The sequence below is a fragment of the Oryx dammah genome, unplaced genomic scaffold, assembly GCF_014754425.2.
Source record: "Oryx dammah isolate SB20612 unplaced genomic scaffold, SCBI_Odam_1.1 HiC_scaffold_13, whole genome shotgun sequence".
Taxonomy (NCBI): domain Eukaryota; kingdom Metazoa; phylum Chordata; class Mammalia; order Artiodactyla; family Bovidae; genus Oryx; species Oryx dammah.
Window position 1 is genome coordinate 29,262,094 of NW_024070197.1, and position 22,134 is coordinate 29,284,227.

At 36.7% G+C, this 22,134-nt stretch overlaps 1 protein-coding gene across 2 annotated transcripts in view; it reads right to left on the reverse strand.

Moving 5' to 3' along the window:
• The window catches only part of NFATC3 (nuclear factor of activated T cells 3), a 94,242-nt gene extending 72,331 nt beyond the window's left edge, over window positions 1-21,911 (reverse strand). For both annotated transcript variants that reach the window (XM_040253256.1, XM_040253257.1), the window contains exon 1: window positions 21,809-21,911. In XM_040253256.1, coding sequence (XP_040109190.1) covers window positions 21,809-21,911 — 103 coding nt within the window. The remainder of the gene's footprint in view (window positions 1-21,808) is intronic.
• Between the last annotated feature and the right edge of the window lie 223 nt (window positions 21,912-22,134).

Consider the following 22,134-nt stretch of genomic DNA (forward strand, 5'->3'; position numbering starts at 1 on the left):
CAAGGGAATTCCAGAAAAATATCTACTTCTGCTTCACTGACTACAGTAAAGCCTTTGACAGTGCGGATCACAACAAACTGTGGAAAATTCTTAAGGAGATGGGAATACTAGGTCACCTTACTGGTCTCCTGAGAAACTTGTATGTGGGTCAAGAAGCAACAACAACTAACTGGATCAGTGAATGAATAGGGCAGCTAATTATGGTGTATACATACAATGGAATACTATTCAACCATTAAAAGAGGCAAAATATTAACAGATGCCGCAACCTGGATGAACCTGAGAACAACACCGTAGCAAGGAAAAAAAGCCAGACTAAAAAGGTCACAAATTGTATGATGCCTTTTATATGATAGTTTCAGAATATGCAAAAGAGGATTACAGGTTACTGAGGCTGGGGGAGGAGAGGAAATGGGGAGTGATTACTTAATGGTATGGGGTGTTTTCAAGAGGTGATGAAAAAGTTTTGAAACTAGAGAACTGATAGTTGCACAACACTGTGAATACACCAAACACCACTTGACTGTAATCTTCAAAATGTTTAACTGTGTGTTATATAAATTTACCTCAATAAAAAAACAAAAACAAATCGAAAGAACTTTCACACAGAGAACTGAAAACACAAGTTCACCCATTCCTTACTGAAACTCCGTTAAATGATAGTAAAAGGATTTTTTTTTAAGGGTGTAAACTCACAAGAGAAACAACAACAAAACAGGACATGAAACCATGGCAACAAAACTTTTAGAAGCTGGAATGTAGGACACATGGTAACTGATTTAGCACCTGAAAAAGCTAAATCTTAAGCCAACAGTGAAAAGAAAACTTATTTCCAATAAACAACCAAACACTCAGGAAATACACTACCAGGTACATTTGGAAGTAGACATGAAGGCAAAGTTGAAAACAAGATTGACACAAAGTTTACTTATTTCGTTAGTCACTAATCACCTCCCCAGTTTCACATACCTCCTAACTCTGCACTACTGGACAACTGTCCCTCTAGGCATAAGGCTAGAGATTTTCTGAAGAAGTAAAACAAGATAACTGAGAGCCAGTTACCATACCGAAAACAGAGTGATGAACTAAAAAGTCTCTTTAGAAACGTGTATACTGAAACGCCCAGGACTTTTTCCTCCCTTGTCATAGTACAATGGGCTTGTACTCTGCAGGCAACACACTGACAGCACAGGTAACATAGCAAAAATCCTATAGTGAGGCCTGCAGTTAGCAAGTGCCACTTGTGATCACAGAACTGCCATTAAGATTTTGGTGCCCCATTAAAAAACAATAACAACAAGCAAATAGCCAAAGATCATCAAAGATCCAAGAAAACCTTCAACGTTAAAGACAGAGGCAAGTAGAGAAGAAAAGAAATATGGGGGGGAAAAGACTATGCAGTAAGATGGAAATCTCAACAATAAAACTCATCTCAACAACCTTGGAGAAAAAAGATATTGCAACCCCAAAACAAGAACATATGCTTACTTAAAAAGATAAAGAGCCCCTAGAAATTAAAAGTAACAAATAAAAGGCTCAAAGAAAAACTGGAAGATCAAGTTGAAGAAATTCACCCAAAGAGTTCAGCAAAAAGACAAATAGGAAATGGGAGAGAATATCAGAACTGGTCCAGGAGTTCCAGCTAAAACTTTTTTAAGTTCCAGAAGAAGAGAATAGAAAAATGAAGAGGAATAAAGATCACTGAAGAGTCCAGCACAATGGGTGAAAACCAGATCCTGACTGATACACATCATCATTAAATTTCAGAATACAGGGAACTAAGAGGAAAAACTCTAAAAATGGAAGGCGAGAAACAGGTTACACATGAAGAACACAGAAATCAGAATGTCATCAGACTTCTCAAAAGCAACTCTGGAAGCTAGAAGAAAAATGGAGAGCTATACCTTCAAAAACTTGAGAAAAAATTATATCTAATCTAGATATTTAAAACCAGGAATAATGAGGTGTGAGGAGAGAATATAGACATTTAAAAACATTGGGTTGCCCAAAAAGTTCCATAGCATCGTACAGAAAAACCCAAACAAACTTTCTGGCCAACCGATATGTAAGCTCTTGAATATTTACCTCCCATTACCTCTCATATGCTCCTGGAGTAAATACTCCACCAAAATGAGTGTGAAGTAACCAAGCAAAAGGAGGATATATGATATATAGCCAAGAAACATGCAAGAAACAGGTGATGCAACAAAAGGCAAAGGGATTCCTTAAGATGATGGAGAAGAGAGATCTTAGAATGACAGACGTACAACTGCCTAAGCTGTACAACCAGTCCAGGTTTGAGAAATTTAGAAGGCTCTAAGAGAAATTTCCAAGAAAATAAAATTGATAGACCAACTAATGTGTCTGAAAGTGTTGAGAAGAGATTCAGACACTTGGAGGAGACCTTAGGAATGAATTAGTTTAAGTACACAGAACAGTACTTGAACCGTGAACTTCCAGATGTTCAAACTGGATTTAGAAAAGGCAAAGGAACTAGAGATCAAATTGCCAACATCCGCTGGATCATGGAAAAAGCAAGAGAGTTCCAGAAAAACATCTACTCCTGCTTTATTGACTATGCCAAAGCCTTTGACTGTGTGGATCACAACAAACTGTGGAAAATTCTGAAAGAGATGGGAATACCAGACCACCTGACCTGCAGGTCAAGAAGCAACAGTTAGAACTAGACATGAAACAATGGACTGGTTCCAAATCGGGAAAGGAGTACGTCAAAGCTGTATACTGTCACCCTGCTTATTTAACTTATATGCAGAGGAAATCATGAGAAACGCTGACTGGATGAAGCAGAAGCTGGAATCAAGATTGCTGGGAGAAATATCAATAACCTCAGATATGCAGATAACACCACACTTTTTGCAGAAAGCAAAGAAGAACTAAGAGGCTCTTGATGAAAATGAAAGAGGAGAGTGAAAAAGTTGGCTTAAAACTCAACAATCAGAAAACAAAGATCATGGCATCTGGTCCCATCACTTCATGGCAAATAAATGGGGAAACAGTGGAAACAGTGACAGACTTTATTTTTTCAGGCTCCAAAATCACTGCAAATGGTGACTACAGCCATGAAATTAAAAGACGCTTGCTCCTTGGAAGGAAAGCTATGACCAATCTAAACAGCATATTAAAAAGCAGAGACGTTACTTTGCCAACAAAGGTCTGTCTACTCAAAGCTTTAGTTTTTCCAGTAGTCACGTATGGATGTGAGAATTGGACTATAAATAAAGAAAGCTGAGCGCCAAAGAATTGATCCTTTTGAACTGTGGTGTTGGAGAAGACTCCTGAGAGTCCCTTGAACACCAAGGAGATCCAACCAGTCCATCCTAAAGGAAATCAGTCCTGAATATATTCATTGGAAGGACCGATGCTGAAGCTGAAACTCTAATACTTTAGCCACCTGATGCGAAGGACTGACTCACTGAAAAAGACCCTGATGCTGGGAAAGATTGAAGGCGGGAGGAAAAGGGGACAACAGAGGATGAGATGGTTGGATGGCATCACCGACTCAATGGACATGAGTTTGAGTAAGCACTGGGAGCTGGTGATGGACAAGGAAGCCTGGCGTACTGCAGTCCATGGGGTTGTAGAGAGTTGGACATGACCGAGCAACTGAACTGAACTGAAGTACGTAGAACAGTAATGACAACAGGGCTTCCCTGGTGGTCCAGTGGTTAAGAGTCTGCCTACCAATACAGGGGACAACGGGTTTAATCCCTGGTCGGAGAGGATATCACATACCATGAAGTAACTAGGCCCATTACCACAACTACTCAGCCACGGCTCTACAGCTGCAATTACTGAAGCCTGCATGCCCTAGAGCTGGTGCTCTGCAACAAGAAGCCATCGCAATGAGAAGCCCATGCACCTAAGCTAGAGAAAACCCGAGTGCAGCAATGAAGATCCAGCAGAGCCAAAAACTAATAATTAAAAAAAAGCCTAAATGGGGGACTTAAAGGAGAAAACTACAACGGAGAACACTGCCTTAAAGTCAAATCTACTACTTACTAGCTGTCTTATCTTCATCAGTTTTTTTCTGCTCAGCTCCCTTCCTTATTTTCCATATCCCAAACCTCTCATCTCTTCAGTCATCTTCTCCATAGTGACACCTCATTTAGCAAGGGATCTTGACCCTACTTGACAAAGGCAGCAGAAAGCGAGTATCTTCCATATCACCCTCAAAAAAATATGTATCTATACAAATTCTACGATCACCTTCTCATTTCCTTCCTCATGAAAAAAGTGCCTTGTCTCAGATATAAACCTACTCTCTCCACCTCTGATCTAAATTCCTACCCAAGTTCCATTAGCTATCTTCTCTTTCATAACTTCAACCCTCTCCTTCTCTCTTTTTCTTACTCACTACTTCCCTCAATCTCTCACTTCCTTTAAAAAGCTTCCCTAAGGGCTTCCCTGATGGCTCAGTGGTGAAGAATCCTCCTGCTAATGTAGCAGACGTAGGTTTGATCCCTGGTCCAGGAGGATCCCACATGCCGAGGAGCAACTAACTCCTCGAGTCACAACTACTAAGCCTGTGCTCTAGAGTCCAGAAACCACAACTACTGAGCCCATGCACCGCAATTATTGAAAACTGTGTGCCCTACAGCCCATGCTCCACAACAAGAAGCCACAATGAGACACCTGTGCAATGCAACTAGAAAGTAGTCCTCACTCTCCACAAGTAGAGAAAAGCTGGAGCAGCAATGAAGACCCAGCACAGCTAAATAAAAATAATAAATAAGTAATTTTTTAAAAAAAGCTTCCTTGGGACTTCCCTGGTGGTTCAGTGGATAAGACTCCATGTTCCCTATGCAGGGGGCCTGGGTTCTATCCCAGTTCAGGGAACTAGATCCCACATGCTGCAACTAGGACCTGGCATAGCCAAATAAAATCTCTTTTAAAAAAAAAAAAAGCTTCCTTGATATGAGTTCTTCTTTAGGGTCTTCTCTCTCCTCCTTTCTCTAAAACAACAGCTTCTCATAATGAGCATAATGCCCTCCTGGAACATTTGATAATGTCTAGAAGCATTTTTGATTGTCACAACTAGAGGGCTACAACTGGCATACAGGGACCAAAGATTCTACTAAAGAACTTACAATATACAGCTCAGCACCTCTACTTATTATTTTGGCTGCACCATGCAACTCATGGGATGTTAGTTCCCCAACCAGGTATTGAACCCGGGCCTCCTGCAATGGAAGCATAAGTACCAAACACTGGACCACCAGGGAATTTCCTCAGCCCCCTTTAAAACAAAGATATCTAGTCCAAAATGTCAGTAATGCCAAAGCTGAAAGACTCTGCTCCAGAAACTCAGTTTTTGAAAAGAGTAATGTACCATCACTGTCACCACTTCTTCACTCTTCAGTGTCATCTGGCTTCAAGTCTCATCCATTCACTGCACCTATATTGATCTCCTTGAAGAAACAGACACATCAACCACTTCTCTTTCTTAAGATTCTGTTTGAAAAGCAATGATGAAGATGAAAGCAGAGAATAGAGAAAAATTAATGAAACCGAAACATGACTGTAAGAGAAGACCAAGTGAATTAAAAACTTACGGTCACACAAAATCCTGTATGTGACTCTTTACAGAAGATTTATTCATAACTGCCAAACATCAAGAAGAACCAAAACATCTTTCAAGAGATAAGTGGATAAACTAACTGTGATACATCCATACAGTGGAATACTTTACAGTGATAAAATGGAACTAGATATTTCTTCATCCAATGACATGAATGAATCTTAAATGCATTTTGCAAAGTGAATGAAACCAGACACAAAGGAAAGAAGGAGTGGGTGAATTTTTAAAATAACGCATCTGTTCTTTATGGTATTCAGGTAAGGAATAAGTAACGCTATGCATTTGCCAAAACCCAAAGAACTGTACATCACAAAGAATGAAACTTTAACCTATGCAAATTTTAAAAAATCAACAAGGAGTTTGGGGAATTCCAGGATGGAATGCACACAATGCAAAAAGAATGTACTATTTTATAAGCATATGATATAATCTCAAAAAGTATCCAGAATACATAAAGAATTCTTAAGACTCAACAACAAGTAGACAACAACCCTATTTAAAAATGGAAATATATTTAGGACTTGAATATACATTTCAGCAAAGAAGATGTAAAAATAAAAACATGCTCAACATAATCAGTAATTAGAGAAATGAAAATCAAAAGCACATTAAGAAAACACAATGGAAAAATAACAAGTATTAGCAAGGATGTAGAGAAACTGGAACTCTCATATAACTGCTAACAGGAATATAAAATGGTGCAGCTCTTTTAAAAAATAGTTTGGTGTTCCTCAAAAGGTTAAACATAGAATTAATTTATGATCCAGCAATTCCACTCTCAGGTATATGCCCAAAAGAAATGAAAACAAAGGTCTCACACAAACTCTGTACATGAATATTCATAAAAACACTTACAATAGCATCAAAAAATATTAACTACATAAGGATAAATCAGACAAAAGATGTATAAGCTTGCACATGATAAACTCCAAACTATTGCTGAAATTAAGTAATAATAGCAATATAATAAAATAATAAAGATATTTAATAAAATAAACGGAGAGAGACACTTCTGGATTTAAAGACTCAATACTGATATTTGTTCTCCTGAAACTGGTCTATAGATTCAACACAATCCTAGCTGAAATTTTACTAGGCACTTTTGTAGAAGATGGCAAGCAGATTCTAAAATTTATACAGACTGGTAGAAGATTTAGAATAGCCAAAACAATCTGGAAAAGAACAAATTTGGAAAAAATGACACTACCTGATTTCAAGAATATTATAAAGGTACAGAAATGACAGTATAGTAATGGTAAAGGACAGACACACAGCTTAACACAGAACAGAGTCGAAAAATAAGCTCATACATAGATGGTCAATTGAGTTTTCAAAAAAGTTCAAAGGCAATGCAGTGGGGAAAAGGATAGCTTTATCAAGAAATAGGGCTGGAAGAACTGGACATCCACATGTAAAAACAGTGAGCTTCGGTACATACCTCACACCATACACACAAAAAATTAATAGATAGATCAAAATAGATCACAGACCTCAATACGATACCCCAACTATAAAACTTCCAAAAGAAAACCTTGGAGAGAATCTTTGTGAACTCAGGTTAGGCAAAGATTTCTTTTTTTCCTTGCAATTTATTTTATTTCTTTTAAAGATTGAACTTAATTTATAGTTGTTATAAAATGTAGGCTATAGTCCCCATGTTGTACAATATGTAATCGTAGCTTATTTTCTATCTAATATTTTTTATCTCTCAATGCTCTACCCTTCTATTGCCCCTCTTCCTTTCCCTCTCTCCACTGTTAACTACTAGTTTCTTCTCTATGAGGTCTGCTTCTTTTTTGTTATATAGGTTGGCACAATTTCTCAGCTATAATATCAAAAGCATAATCCATAAAGGAACAAATGTCATCAAAACTAAAAACCTCTGCAAAGGACAGTTAATGAAAAGACAAGCCATAGATTAGGAGAAACTCTTGTAAAACATACACCTGATAAAGACTTGTGTTTAAAAAAAGACTTCTCAAAACTCAACAATAAAAAACAATTTAAAGGATGCAAAGACTTGAACAGACTCTTGACCAAAAAATTATACATGGATGATTTAAAAAGATGCTTAATAGTGTAGTCCTTTAGGGGAATATCAATTAAAACCACAATGAGATGTCATTACACACACATCAGAATGGCTCGAAAGGTTAAACACTGTATGACTCAATTTATATAACATTTTATACACACATACACACACAGACAGTGTGCGTAAAAATGGGAACAATGAATAAGTCTGGTGGATTGCAACAATGTCATTTTCCTGGTCTTGATATTATACTATAGTTTTGCAAGAGTTTAACATTAGAAGAAACTGAGTAAAGGATACTCAGAAACTCCCTCTCTATATTTTTTGCAACACTCTGTGAATCTACAATTGTTTTGAAATAAAAAGCTTTTTTAAATATGCAAAAGATTTAAATGACACTTCACCAAAAAAGACATACAGATGGCGAAAAAGCACATAAAAAGATGTTTAACAGCATTAGTCATTAGGGAAATATCAAACGACAAGGAAATACTACTATGCACCTATTTGGAACTAAAACTACAATTCAAACATTGGTGAAAATGTGGAAATGTACATTTCCACTGCTAGTAAGGTATGTGAAATGATACATCCACTTTGGAAAACAGTTTATCAGTTTCTCAAAAAGTTAAACTTGTACCTACGATATAACCAACCACAGATTTAAGGGTAAAGGAAATAAGTGCCCACACAAAGACTTATACATAATGTTCATAACAGTTTTATTTGTAACCCAAAACAATCCAGAAGTCCATCAAGAGGTGAATGGATAAACAAACTGTGGGATATGCATACAATGGAAACTATTCTTCAATAAGAATGAATGACCTATTGATATACTCACTAGCATGGATGAATCTCAAAATAACAATGCCAAATGAAAGAAACTAGAACAAAAACAACAACAACAAAAAAGACCAAAATTATATACTTCATGATTCCATTTATATGTTTTCTATAGTGATTTCAGTGGCTGTCTGGGAAAAGGGGAAAGGTAAGTGTGTGGGAATGATGACAAAGCAAACAAGGAAATTTTCGGAAGTGATGGATATGTTCACCATCTTTAATGTGATGAAATTTTCATAGATACACATGTGTCAAAACTTATCAAATAGCACAATTCAAATAAATAGTTTATTATTGAAGGAGATCAGAATATGCTATTCCAAAATATGCTACTATGGCATAAGGATTATTTGAGCTGAAGTCAACTGAAAAACAGCAAACAGGAAAACCTCTCTATCCTCTCTCTCCGTTTCTGCCCAAAAGCTGGGCATAAATTTCCCTTTGTAAAGGTGTTCCCCTCTCCCATACCAGGAAGAGAACTACTGTTAACTGCATAACAAATCTTACAAAAACAACCTTTATTTATAATACATTTCCTAGTCACCTTCCCACAGCGTAAACCCCACCAAAAGCCCCAACCCCCTTTTTACTTTGTCTAGTCTCTTCTCCATATTTTTCCACTCTTTGATAAGACTTTTCACAGTGCCTGTTACATTTTATTAAAATAAATCACTTTCCCCCCTCCTACTTCCAAATCTGCTTCTCCTATCACAATTGACCCAAATTAGAAAAAAAGAAATAATCCTAGTCTCTTTCCTCTCTTTATTTAGCTGATACCAGGTCCTTTTGATTGCTTTCCCCTCAATCTATCTCAGCATCATTTCCAACTTGCCATCTCTACACCTCTGCCCATTATCATTTCTCAGACACAACACTGGTTTTGCCTCCATTCCTGCCTTACTCAGTCCATTATCCGCAGTGTAGCAGAGAGATCTAAGTCATAAATCTGACATTCTTGTCCAGCTTGGAATTCTTTGACAGCTCCCTGTCTTCAGTCTAAAATCCAACTCCTTCATACAGCACAACAGGCTCTCCTTTTCCAGTCACATCTGGATACTACAGCCTCGTCTTCCAACAAGAAAAGGACTACACTAACTTGTGTTTTTGAAAGTGGGCCTGAAATGTATTTCCTACCCTATCTAGGCAAATAATCCTATTGGATTCAGCTCAAATATAACTTCTGTGGCCTCTCCAAGTTAAGCTGTCATTTATGCTCTCAGAGGGCCTTCTCTATACCTGTATTACTACTGTATTTAGTATACATCCACTCCAATTAACTGAATCATATTCATACGTAATAATATTGACACAGTAAGCTATATTGAAAGACTGAGCATTTTAGTATATTCACTCAACTAATGATCTAGAGGTCCCTTCCCACTCAGTTACTCTGAGCTCTTATACAACGTCCCTGTCTGGTTTCTACTTTCTCTTCCCCATGCATATCCTTCTGTTTTATCTTTTAACAAGTGTTATTTTTAGACTAGCTTTAAAGATAAAGGATGAAATAAAATACTTTAAAAAGCATTTATAAAGAATTCCCTTGGGCTCCAGTGGTTAGGACTCCGCACTTTCACTGCCAAGGACCAAGGTTCAATCCCTGGTCAGGGAACTAAGATCCTGCAAGTCACAAGGCAAGACCAAAAGATAGACAGACAGCTAGACAGATATCTACACAGACAGACTAGATAAATACATAAAGCATGTAAAAAATACTTCACTATGTCTATTTTTAAAAATTGGGATTGGTTTAGAAAGACAGTTCTGATGAATTTATTTCCAAGGCAGCAATGGAGAAACAGAGAACAGACTTATAGACATGAGAGGAGAGGGTGAGATGTATGGAGAGAGTAACATGAAAATTTACACTTATCATATGTAAAATAGATAGCCAATGGGAATTTGCTGTATGTCTCAGGGAACTCAAACAGGGACTCTGTATCAACCTAAAGGGGTGGGATGGGAAGGGAGGCTCAGGAGGGAGGGGACATACGTACATCTATAGCTGATTCATGCTGATGTTTGACAGAAAACAACAAAATTTTGTAAGGCAATTATCCTTCAATTTAAAAATAAATAAAAAAAATTTTAAATTGGGATTGGTTTAACTAGAAGGTTCTTTCCTTATGTTTCTGTACGTCTGCAAGACCATCTGATTCCATTTGAACCATACAAGGAACATGATTTGGTGCCTCATATATGCCATCTACCAGATACCAAGCCCACTAGAAACCTACTAACCATACTTCATTCTCTTTCCCTGCACTTATATAGGCTCCCTTGTCTACCCGAAGAACTTTGACAAAGCACAAACTCAAGTGCCAGTAAAAGTAATTGCAAAGGAAAAGTCACATCTACATTTTAAAGTTCCTCAACTGCTAGCATACTGTGGATAGAAAAAACAGATAATTATTTTGAAGGATCTCAAACCTCCTGCCCCAGCATCCGTTTCCTCCTAACAGGTTTTCTCTTCTGTGCAGCCTTGTACCTCAGGGAAAGCCAATCACCTCCTCAGGCCAAGGGATGGGCCTGGTTGGCTAAGAATAATTCCATTTGTCTTTACTAGTTACTAATTTAGGAAAGGGAATGTAACCCAATTTTGGTCAATGAAATGAGAGGTTATATTTGCTTTAGGCTTCTGGAAAAATCTGTCCTCATGCTTAAAAAGAAGCAAGTGAAGTCAGTGTTTATGTCTCTTCCCCTGCCCTCACCAAATGTCAACCCCAAACATACCTATTTTGCATATGTTTAAACTAGAAAATAAAAAGCACTACTATTTCCTTTAAACAGTCATCAGATGATAAAAAGTCAAAGCAAGTTTCAAAACAATGATCAGTCAACATGTACCAGGTAACATAACAAAAGAACCTTCTTGCTTTTGCTCTGAAAGGAGAGTTCTGGTTAGAGTCATAAGAGTGTATGTAAAAAGAAACAGGTAGTAGACAAAGAGAAACCCAAAGGCAGTACTGATCTTGGGAGATAAGAACAAGTGGCAGATGGCATACTGATCAAAATATCAAGGAAAAAAATGTGTCAGCACTAGCGGCTATAGAAGGTAGAGCAGTTTTACTTCAGTTCTAAATTCAACCAAAGAAATAAGTAGTACTTATGTATCTGCTGAAGCATTTGAAAGCAAAATGTTTAAATTAAAAAAAAAAAAAAACTATCTTAACTAGTAATTTAGCATTTTGTAAATTTTGAACTTTTGCCTTATTTAGGTTTAGGATAATTTTCATGACAAATCTAAAAGTGCTTTAAATTTTAAGAAGTGCATAATTGGCCTGCAAAGGCCACAAGCCAGACCCTAATTAGGACAACTTGGGAGAGAGTTACCAAAGAGAAAGACGAAATCCTTACTACTTAAAACCTAGAAAGTATGACTTCTCGACCTTCAGACCCATAAGGAAGCAAAGAAATCCAGAAGAGCCAAATTTTGGCCGAGCATGGTTAGCTGCATGGTACCCTTTATTGGTCTGGCTGTACTACAGCTACCATTTAAAAAGGTCTAGAGCAGGCAGGAGTAAGAGGCACTCAAGCGGCCACTCTGAGCCCAAAGGAGAAAGTCTAGTCACAGGAACACGGGTAACTGCCTCAGGTATGTTTGATTCCATGTGCTCATCATGAGTCTTGGTTTTACCAAAGAAAAAACTATTTCTGTACTTGAACTCTTTCTGGGAGTAGAGAGGCAAGAGGAATACCAGAAAGAGCCAAAGTCAGAAAACCAGGATTCGAATCCCAACCCTTCTATTTTCTAGATGATCAAATCTACCTTCATTTATGCTTCCTCGGGTAAAATGGAAATAGTACCTACCTCTTCAGGTTATCATAAGACTTAGAAATAATATATATATATATAAATAATTTGCATATAATAGTACTCAATAATGTTGGGTTAAGTATTTACTTAACACCACACACACAAAAACAGAAGTTACAAAACTGATGAAAATTACAGGCTAGGCAAAAACAGTTCAAGATTTTCAAGTAGAAATTAAGCAATTTACTAACGAAAAACAAAAACTAGGAGCCAGAGATCCCGGGCCTCTGTTTTGTAACTAACTAGTTAAATGACCCTGGGCGAGCCAACTTGAACCTACGTTTCCTCTCTTATAAAATGAAAGAATAAAATGAGCCTGAAATTATTCTGTGCTTTTTGGCAGTGTCACTCAACTAGCAATGGATATGAATATAGAACCCAGACCTAGTTCAATACTACCTCAAAATAATGTTTCTAAACTGTCTCACAAAAGAGACTATGAAACAATATGTGGCTGGCAGAGGCAGTTCAGACAAATGGGTAGAAAGATTTCATACTGGGCCTGAAAGGAGATAAAGAAAGAAAATGTTATATTAATGTATAGAGTAAGGGATATAAAAAAGGTAAAAGCACAATGAGGAAAACCAGTTTAGAGGCAAGTTACAGACAGAAGGGAGCAAGAATCAAAGATGATTTTAGCTGTGACTTTTAAAATTGAATTAGGGAATAAAATATGAAGAGAAAACTACATAAATCCAAATAAAAGCTGACCAAGACTTGAGTTAGAACAAAGAGCAGAGAGAAAGGGGGAGATATAACTCATTTTCAGGAAGTGGCAAAATTCAGCAATAAAAATACAGCAATATGCTGTATAAAAGACAGCAATAAAATAAAAAGGCAGCAATATGCTAATTCAACAAAAAAATAATGTAAATCAGTAGAGCTGATTTACAATGCTGTGCCAATCTTACACCAAAATGACTCAGTGTTACATACATATACATTCTTTTTTAAATGTTCTTTTCCATTATGATTGTTCCCAGGAGACTGGATATAGTTATATAGTACGGCCTCGTAGTTTATCCATTCTAAATATAATAGTTTGCATCTACCAACCCTAAATCCCCAGTCCATCCTTCTCCCTCCCCTCCTCCCTTGACAACCATGACAACCACAATAAAAAGTATTTTTTTGTATTGTATTAAAGAACTACAGACACAGGAAATATGGCTTGAATAATAACAACTTGTCAACGACCTACCAGTTTTAATATAATCAGAAATATGAAACCATCTTTTAGAGCTGTTTTTCAAACTGAAGGTAGTTATCTATTAGTGAGACATGACCAACAATGTTTTAAAATAATGAAAAAGAAAAAAATAATAAAAGAAAATAATGAAAAAGAAAATATGAAAGTAATGCCAGAATAAAGGTAAATGCTACTTTATTGACACTTCTGTCTCAGTTTTCTCTGTTTAAACATGTATCTGTTTGCTGGCTCAAAACAAAATTTCTTACTCTGCATCATGGCCTAAAGGTTTTGAAACTCTCTATTATAGAAAATTTCAAACATAAAGTAATGAATACAGTATAATTAGTCCCCATACCTTATCACGTAACTTCAACAATTTCTAAACGTCATTCTTCACTGAACCTTTACTGAAAGGAAGTGAAAACTAATAAGGAAATGTTGCTGGCAGAGGAAATATCAAGTTTCCTTAAAATGCTTATACAACAATAAAAAATTAAAAAGTAACTTTAAAAAAATAATTTATTTATTTAGGTTACGCTGGGTCTTCACTATGGTGTGCAGAGCACGCATGGGCTTCCGTAGTTGTGGTGCACAGGCTTAGTTGCCCAGTGGCATGTGGAATCTTCCTGGACCAGGGATCGAACCTGTGTCCCCTGCATTGGCAGGTGGATTGTTAACCACTGGATTACCAGGGAAGTCCCTAAAAAGTAACATTTAGATACAACTTTCTGTATTTTCCCCAAAGACTTTCCTTATATAAAGGACAAGGTTAAAACTTATATTCCTTTAGAATTCAGTATGATTCATAAACGGCAAAACGTAAGATATAAATTTCAAATCTTCTTTGCTCTGAAAGGTACACAATCAAAAGAATTTATATGTGCATTATTTTTGTGAATTAATCTCCACTAATTACGTACAGGGCTTCCCCTGTGGCTCAGATGGTAAAGAATCGCCTGCAATGTGGGAGACCTGGGTTCAATCCCTGGGTTGGGAAGATCCTCTGGAGAAGGGATACCCACTAAGATTTAAAATCTAGTCTTAAAATTAAGATCAAGTTCTCTAGTTTCATTTCATATTAAATTTAAAACTTTAAGAGATTAACAATACTTAATAAATATTAGACTGATGGATATAAGCAACACGGTCAAACATTAAAACTTTTCAAACATTAAAATTTTTTTTAATAATTTCAAGCCATTAAATCATTAAACAGTAAGTGAATTTTTCTGATCCCATGTAGTTACTTAGAAAATATTTTAGAAAAACTTAGAAAAACTAAAAAATACCTACTCAAAAGCACATCACAAGATCAGTTTCCTTCCTATTTATGTACAACACCAACATCCCACTGCTAATTCTTCCCAAAGAGAGTAATGGGTTTTGGAAATCAGACATACCACAACTAGCTTTTGCTAAAGCAGTTTTCAAAAAAAGTACATGCCACAGCAAATTCTATCAACTTCACAATGCTACTTTTTAAGTGAATATTTTTCTTATCCTAATAGAGAGCCTTGAAGAGTTTGTCATTTTAAAACTTTCTATTATGGAAATTTTAAAACATACATAAAAATACAGAATATTACAATGAATTCCCATATATCCATCATCTAGCTTCAACAATTTCTGAATGTCATATTTTTCCTGAATGCTATTTAAAAATATTTTTAAACTAATATTGAAAAATATTTACATTTAAGTATGACTCACAAACTGTCCAATAAAAGTGTTCTGGCCAATGATGGAAAAAATGTTTTTAGAAATATTTTTACGTGTGACATAAATCAACATTATTTTTAAAAAGTTATAATTTCAAAGCTCACATAATCCTATTTTCTAATTAAACAGCAAAGGTGATACAAATTTAATACAAAATTAAGAAATATAAAAATTTTAAGACACTGAAAATAGATTTTAAAACAGTAAAAATCTCACCCACTTCTGAAACATAAGATAAATAGAAACTGTACATTTTGTAAGAAAATGAAACCATCAAGTGACTTTTCCAGTGTACCTGAGATTTTCAGGTTTTCATAAAGATGCATTTCCCTTACACACAGGAATATCAATATGCTAATTAGAACTGTCCCAACAACTAAAGTTCAGCTATCAATTCATAGACAATTCATAGAATATTCTGCTCAAATCTTACAGATCCAATTGTTCCTGTCTTCTCAAGTCTACTGAATTCATGCAAACAGGTGAGACTCGTGCTATATAATTTACAAACATTACCAGAAATATTGAAATTTATGCAGACTCATGCTATATGTGAGCTAAAATTATGGCTGTTAAAAAAGCTTGCTACTGCTTGTGACTCTCCTAAGCCTCCCTGAACAAATTCACTCCTCTTAAATTCCACTGTTACTTGAACCTCATATGGCATGCCTGGGCAAATTTGATGACTTGGATTTTGTTTTAGAAGCCAGGCTTCCTGCCAAGTCTGCTATGTCTACTCCCCTGACCCACCAGGACAGCTTTAGACAACACCTTCCTTATTTATGTTACTGCTGTGAGCAGTCAAACCACTGCTTCCTATCAAATGAGGCTCAACCAACTCAGGTTTCCTATCTCTTAGGAGTAATACAATTGACTTCAATGTATTCTGGCTTCCTCAATCTTACCTCTTATTTAATATAAAACATCACCATACTGAATCACATACTAAGAAGGAAAGTAAAAGATACATTAAACTTCACAATCAATAACACAACTCATTATCTTCTCTTAAAATGTTTCCATTTTATATATTAGTATTTATCATTTTTTCTAAAGAACAATGAACTCCACATTTTCTTACCAAGAATGTCTTCATGATCACACTTCATTGAAAAAAATAAACACAGAGCAAGACTCAAAAGCAAAGCCTGGGATATAATTCAAGTAAAAATATATACAATAATTTTAGGCAAAGTTCACTGGTTGCTACCAAAGGCAAGTCATAATAAATTATTAAAGTTAATTCTACAACTTATCTTAATATTTCAAATGCCCTTAAATACTTAAGTTTCAGGCCTTACTAGACCCTCCCCACAGTGTCTTGGCAATATACATAATACCCAAGTTTTAATTTTTATATCATCTAATAAAATTACTATAGTATTATCTCTGGTAATAGTTTAGAATATATGCCAAAACAACCTTTCTGTACTGGCAAATCCCATTGACAGAGGAACGTGACAGGTTACAGTCCATGGGGTAGTAAAAGAGTTGGACACAACTGAGCAACTAAAGACTTTTGAGAGTCCCTGGGACTGCAAGGTGATCTAACCAGTCCATCCTAAAGGAGATCAGTCCTGAGTGTTTATTGGAAGGACTGATTTGAAGCTGAAACTCCAATACTTTGGCCATCTGATGTGAAGAGCTGACTCAATGGAAAAGATCCTGATGCTAGGAAAGATTGAAGGCAGGAGGAGAAGCGGACAACAGAGGATGAGATGGTTGGATGGCATCACCGACTCAATGGACATGAGTTTGGGTAAACTCCGGGAGTTGGTGATGGACAGGGAGGCCTGGCGTGCTGCAGTCCATGGGGTCACAAAGAGTCAGATACAACTGAGCAACTGAACTGAACTGAGCAACTATAAACAACAACAAAAACAATTAGCAAATGGGGAAATCTAAGAAAGCACAGATATAGCAGTGCTCTTACAATGATAAAAGTTTTAACAAAACAACTAAAATGTTTTCCTTAATTTTCCCCCATACTCACTAAAACACAGTTATTCACTAATCTCCATCACAAAATTCTGCTAATACCCTCAGGAGTATTGTCTACGTCTATCAGGAAAAATGTCAAGGAAACAGAATATTATTTTTCCAAGTGAAATGGTGAAACGTTTATCATTGATTCCATCACCAAATATATATTCTCACTGCATTCAAGTCTAAGGAAAAAGCTGACTGATGGTATGAAAGTAAGGTTCAGCAATAATCAAATCTTCCTTTATGGTATCTAATGTGCTGTATAAACACACCATTAATTCCTACAGGAAACCATACACGCAACTTCCCTTTTTCATACTGATTTAAATATCCAATTATACTTAGTATGGTTAGTAAAGCAACCATCCTTCACACCATTCTGAGCTAGTAACAACCTAATTCAAGTAAGTAGAAAAATGTAATTAAAAGCAAGTGACCTTCAGTGCGTCTATTTAGAAAGATATGAGAAAGGAGGTAACATTGAAAACTGGAATAAAATTAAAAGGAAAAAATAAAAATATTTAAGACAAATATTCCAACACATTTAGTAAGGTTTAAAAGACTAGATCTCTCATCTGCCCTTACTCTCTCTCTCAATATTTTAGTTTACTATAAAAAAAAAAAGGTCTAGGAAATGGGAGGAAATAAAAAAATAATCAATCATCAATTTTCAGGTGTTTTTTAAAAAATCTTACCATTTTGAAAAAAAATTACCACCACTTACTGAGTATCACTGGGCCAAGGACTGTGCTAAGACCTTTAAATACATTATCTCATTTAAAACAAGAGAAACAAAAATAGAGTACAAATTTTAATAAAAACAAAAAAGTGAGAAAATGAAATTATCTAAAAGACAGTAAATTATAAAGAATACATGAATCAGATGTCCAAGCACTAAACAAAGTCAAACACTACAGATTAAAGATTAGGACAATGATCTAGAAAAAGTTCCTCAAACTCACTGTTTAATTTTTATTTTAAAAAAATTTCCCCTCAACTTTATGTGTGAAAAAGCTGCATATTAAAGTGGTATCTGACAAAACTACACTTATCACAAAGTAAATTTCTAGTAAAAATACATATGCCATCTAGTTCTCCCCTTTTAAAAACGAACAACAAATAAAATACAACACACCTACAGCACACTCTCCTCCCAGTGACTCTCCTCCGGGACTAGAAAGTCAAAGTTTAGTAACGAACAAATCCTAAGAATGAAACTTTAAATCTGAAACATAAAGATTATTACAACATCTAACTAATATATATCAATACACTAAAATAGAGCACCAGAAGCTACCCTTCATGGTGGCAAATAATATTAGCGAAATACATTAAACACCAATTTAAAATTCTCTATTTACTCATGAGGTAGATCTTCATTTTCAAACTAGGCATTAAGTAAAGGAAATGTAAACATAGTATTTTGATTCACTTTTAACTGGAAAAAATGTCAAAGTTGACACTGTCCTCATATTTAAAAAAAAAAAAGCTAAAGACTCTAGAATCTTAAATTTTCTTTAATGGAAAAAAAATCTCAAAATACCTTGGTAAGTAATAAACTTAAGTCAGTCACAATGTATTGACTTTCTCAAGTGTCAAATCATCTAATTTGTATTTTACAAGCTTACTTAGGATATTCAGTAAATTCAGCTTCTTGCCTTGTCCTCAGTCTTCATCCACTATCCTCTCCAACTCCAAATATTTTTTAAAATCTGTATGGAAATTTAGATATGACACAAGTACTCTCAAGCCTTTAGAGAGAAGGAAAACCTGGAACTCAAAATGACTGTCTTATGGTATTGACCAATAAAAGTCAAAGAACTAAGACAAGACTCATAAACTTCCCTTACGACAAAAAAAAAAGAAAAAACAACTAACTCAAAACTTAAGTGGTACTTTTTCATTAACTGAACAAATACTGGGTGCCTACTATGTTAAAGGCACTGTGCTAGGCATCTATAAACAAGATATCTATATCATCCCTGCCCTCGTGGAATGTTCCACTTCACTGAGGAAGAGAACTCGGACACAAGCAAACTCACTGATATGACCCAATACTGATCTGAATTCTAGTAAGCAATTTTACTCTCATGGCCCACCTTACTGCATATTATCATCCTAAAAGCATGTTAGTTAATCCACTTAGTCCTTCAAACTACACACTCTTAATTATGCTTAATAAAATGAAAATTTATTTTGAACTTCCCTGGTGCTCCAGTGACTAAGACTGTACTCCCCATGCAGGGGCCTGAGTTAAATCCTGAGTTAAAGAGCTAGAATCCCACATGCCTCAACTAACATGCAGCACAGCCTAATAAATAAATATTTTTTAATGAAAATTAATATGACAAATAACTTTGAAACCTTAATTTTGACCATTTAACACATCATTTTCAAAAGAATTTTAAAATTAGCTAGTAGGTGTTCATAGCAGCACTATTTACAACTGCCAAAAGGTAGAAAAAACTCATGTCCATCAATGGATGAATAGATAAAGAAATCGCAATAAATACACGATAGAATGTAATTCAGTCATAAAAAGGAAAAAAATACTGCTATTTTCTATAGCATGGATGAACCACAAAAACACTGCATTAAGTCAAAGAAGCCTGACACTAAAGGTCATATATGTATGATTCCATTTATATGAAATATCCAGAATAGGTAAATCCACAGAGACAGATCCCAGGTTAGAGACTGGGCTGCCAGGGACTGGGAGGGGGCAAGGGAGAAAGAAAAGCAACTGCTTAATGGGTTTGGGGTTTCCTTTCAGGGTGATGAAAATGTTTTGAAACTAGACAGATGTGGTTGCACAATGCTGTGACTGCACTAAATGCCACTGAATCATTCAATTAAAAATGGTTTGTGTCATGTGTATTCTACCCGAAGTTTTTAAGACTTAAAAAAATAGCTACCAGACTACTTTAAAAGGGACGTTTCGTCACAAAACTGCTCAAGTTTAACTTTGGGAAAACCAGTTATAAATCAAGTTTCAAATCTTAACTTCTTCTAGACCCATTTTGATTTTGACCCATATCAAAATGTTTTTTAGAGGACTTATGGCAAAAATCATTCCTTAAAAAGCTGTTTTCATAGCTTGTAAATGTTAATGTTTGAGATGTACATACAATTCCAACTACATGATGATTCTCCTTTATTACATGTTTGATTAACATCCTTATGGATCATCTGTTTGGTAGATCATGTTTTCAATCAAATTTGTGTCCAATAAAAGTTTGCTGACATCATTAACTGTTTATCTTCTCTATAATGAAAATACTCATTCAAACGATGTATTTTTTTGTTAAACCCCCAATGATCTAAGTACAATTCAATGCAACCCTCCACAAAAGCCAGTTTTCCCGTTTCTACCTCTATCATAACCTGCACCATTCAGTTAGCCTAGTAGCACAGTTATTTGGGTTATGTGCCTCCATCCCATTTCCCAAGTTCCTTGAGGGGCCTCTCAGTTCTTTCTTCGCCCATCATAACACTACCAAACACCATGCTGAGTATAACAGGTGCTCAAACGATATCAATGGAATTGAAAAAGACATCTAACAAAAAAAAAAGCTAAGAGAACTGATAATACAGTACAAATACTTCGCAGAGAATTTTTACATAATACGTTCTGATATGTTTTTCAGGGCAAGCCTACAGAACAGTCTGTTGAACATCAGTATGAACATTAAGTAATTCACGTAACACCCGGAAAGAATAAAGGGGGGATTAATTTTATACATTTTCCTTTTGAAGTTCGCTTGCATAAGTAATAGGGAAACTGAACTTAATGAACCACAGTATTCCAAACCAGGTCACAGGAGAGTTCCAAGTCCCCAGCCATCCTGTTTCTATTTCCTGATTGGTCTGACCTCCAAGCATTATGGTGCCCAGCCTTTCATGATCTCCTTTAAACTCAATACAGGATCTCCTTCAAAACATCTTCCGAGGTGAGCTTTTTCTGAAAATAAAAACTGACTTCCAGAACTTTCTAGGAGAATTATGGACAAGGCACCCCACTTTTAAAAATGTTCCGAAACACTTTGCTGCAAAAAAAAAAAAAAAACTATTTTTCAGAAAAGTCCCGTTATAGTTACACTTCTAATTAAATGTGAGCCATTAAGTTGCACAAGTGGAAATTTAACACTACAGCATTACTCTCCTAGCGAAGTATATTTAAATAGACATGAGCACGAATTTTAGAGATCTCCTGCACTTCCAGAATGCGCATCTTTCAAATGGAGATTGTTTTTAACACCTAGAATAGATGAAAAACCAAGCCTGCTTACACTTCACAGGGACATTTCCTTCACACCACGCTGGCAAAGCAGAGACAACCAGACGCCACTTGGGCAGCGGCCCCGACCCTCGGCCTCAAAACTCCCGGAGTCCAGGTCCCCACTAGTTTGCTTCCAGCCAAGCCCGCAGCCACGTCCAAGTCGCTGCGACTCACACGCCTCCTCAGTGGTTTAAATCCGCTCTATACTCACCACACACACACACCCACACACACACGACGTTACCAGACTCCGGACGACCAGGGGACCAGGGAGGGGGCGAGCTCGTGCGAGCAAGAAGAGCTGACGCTCCTCATTCGCCCCGCCCGGCACCCACCTGCAGGCCGCGAGCCCGGGGGCGGCGGCGCCGGCGCCCCGTCCTCGCCAAAGACGAGTTTAAAGTCGAGCTCGTCGTGGGCGCCACAGTTTGCAGTAGTCATCGGCGTGGCCCGGGGTGCTGCGGCTCCTCCTCAGGCGGCTGCGGCGGCGGCGGCTCCTCAGCGCCGCTTCATGCCGGGCCGCGCCGGCCAGGAGTTCGCGGCTCCGCACCAAACTTTCCGGGCGGGGACCGCGACGCCGAGCTTTTCGTTCCGAACTCGAAAACTGGCCGCGCGCCGAGCCGCACCACGAGCCGCCGCCACTGGCAGTTGTGGGTGCCCAAGC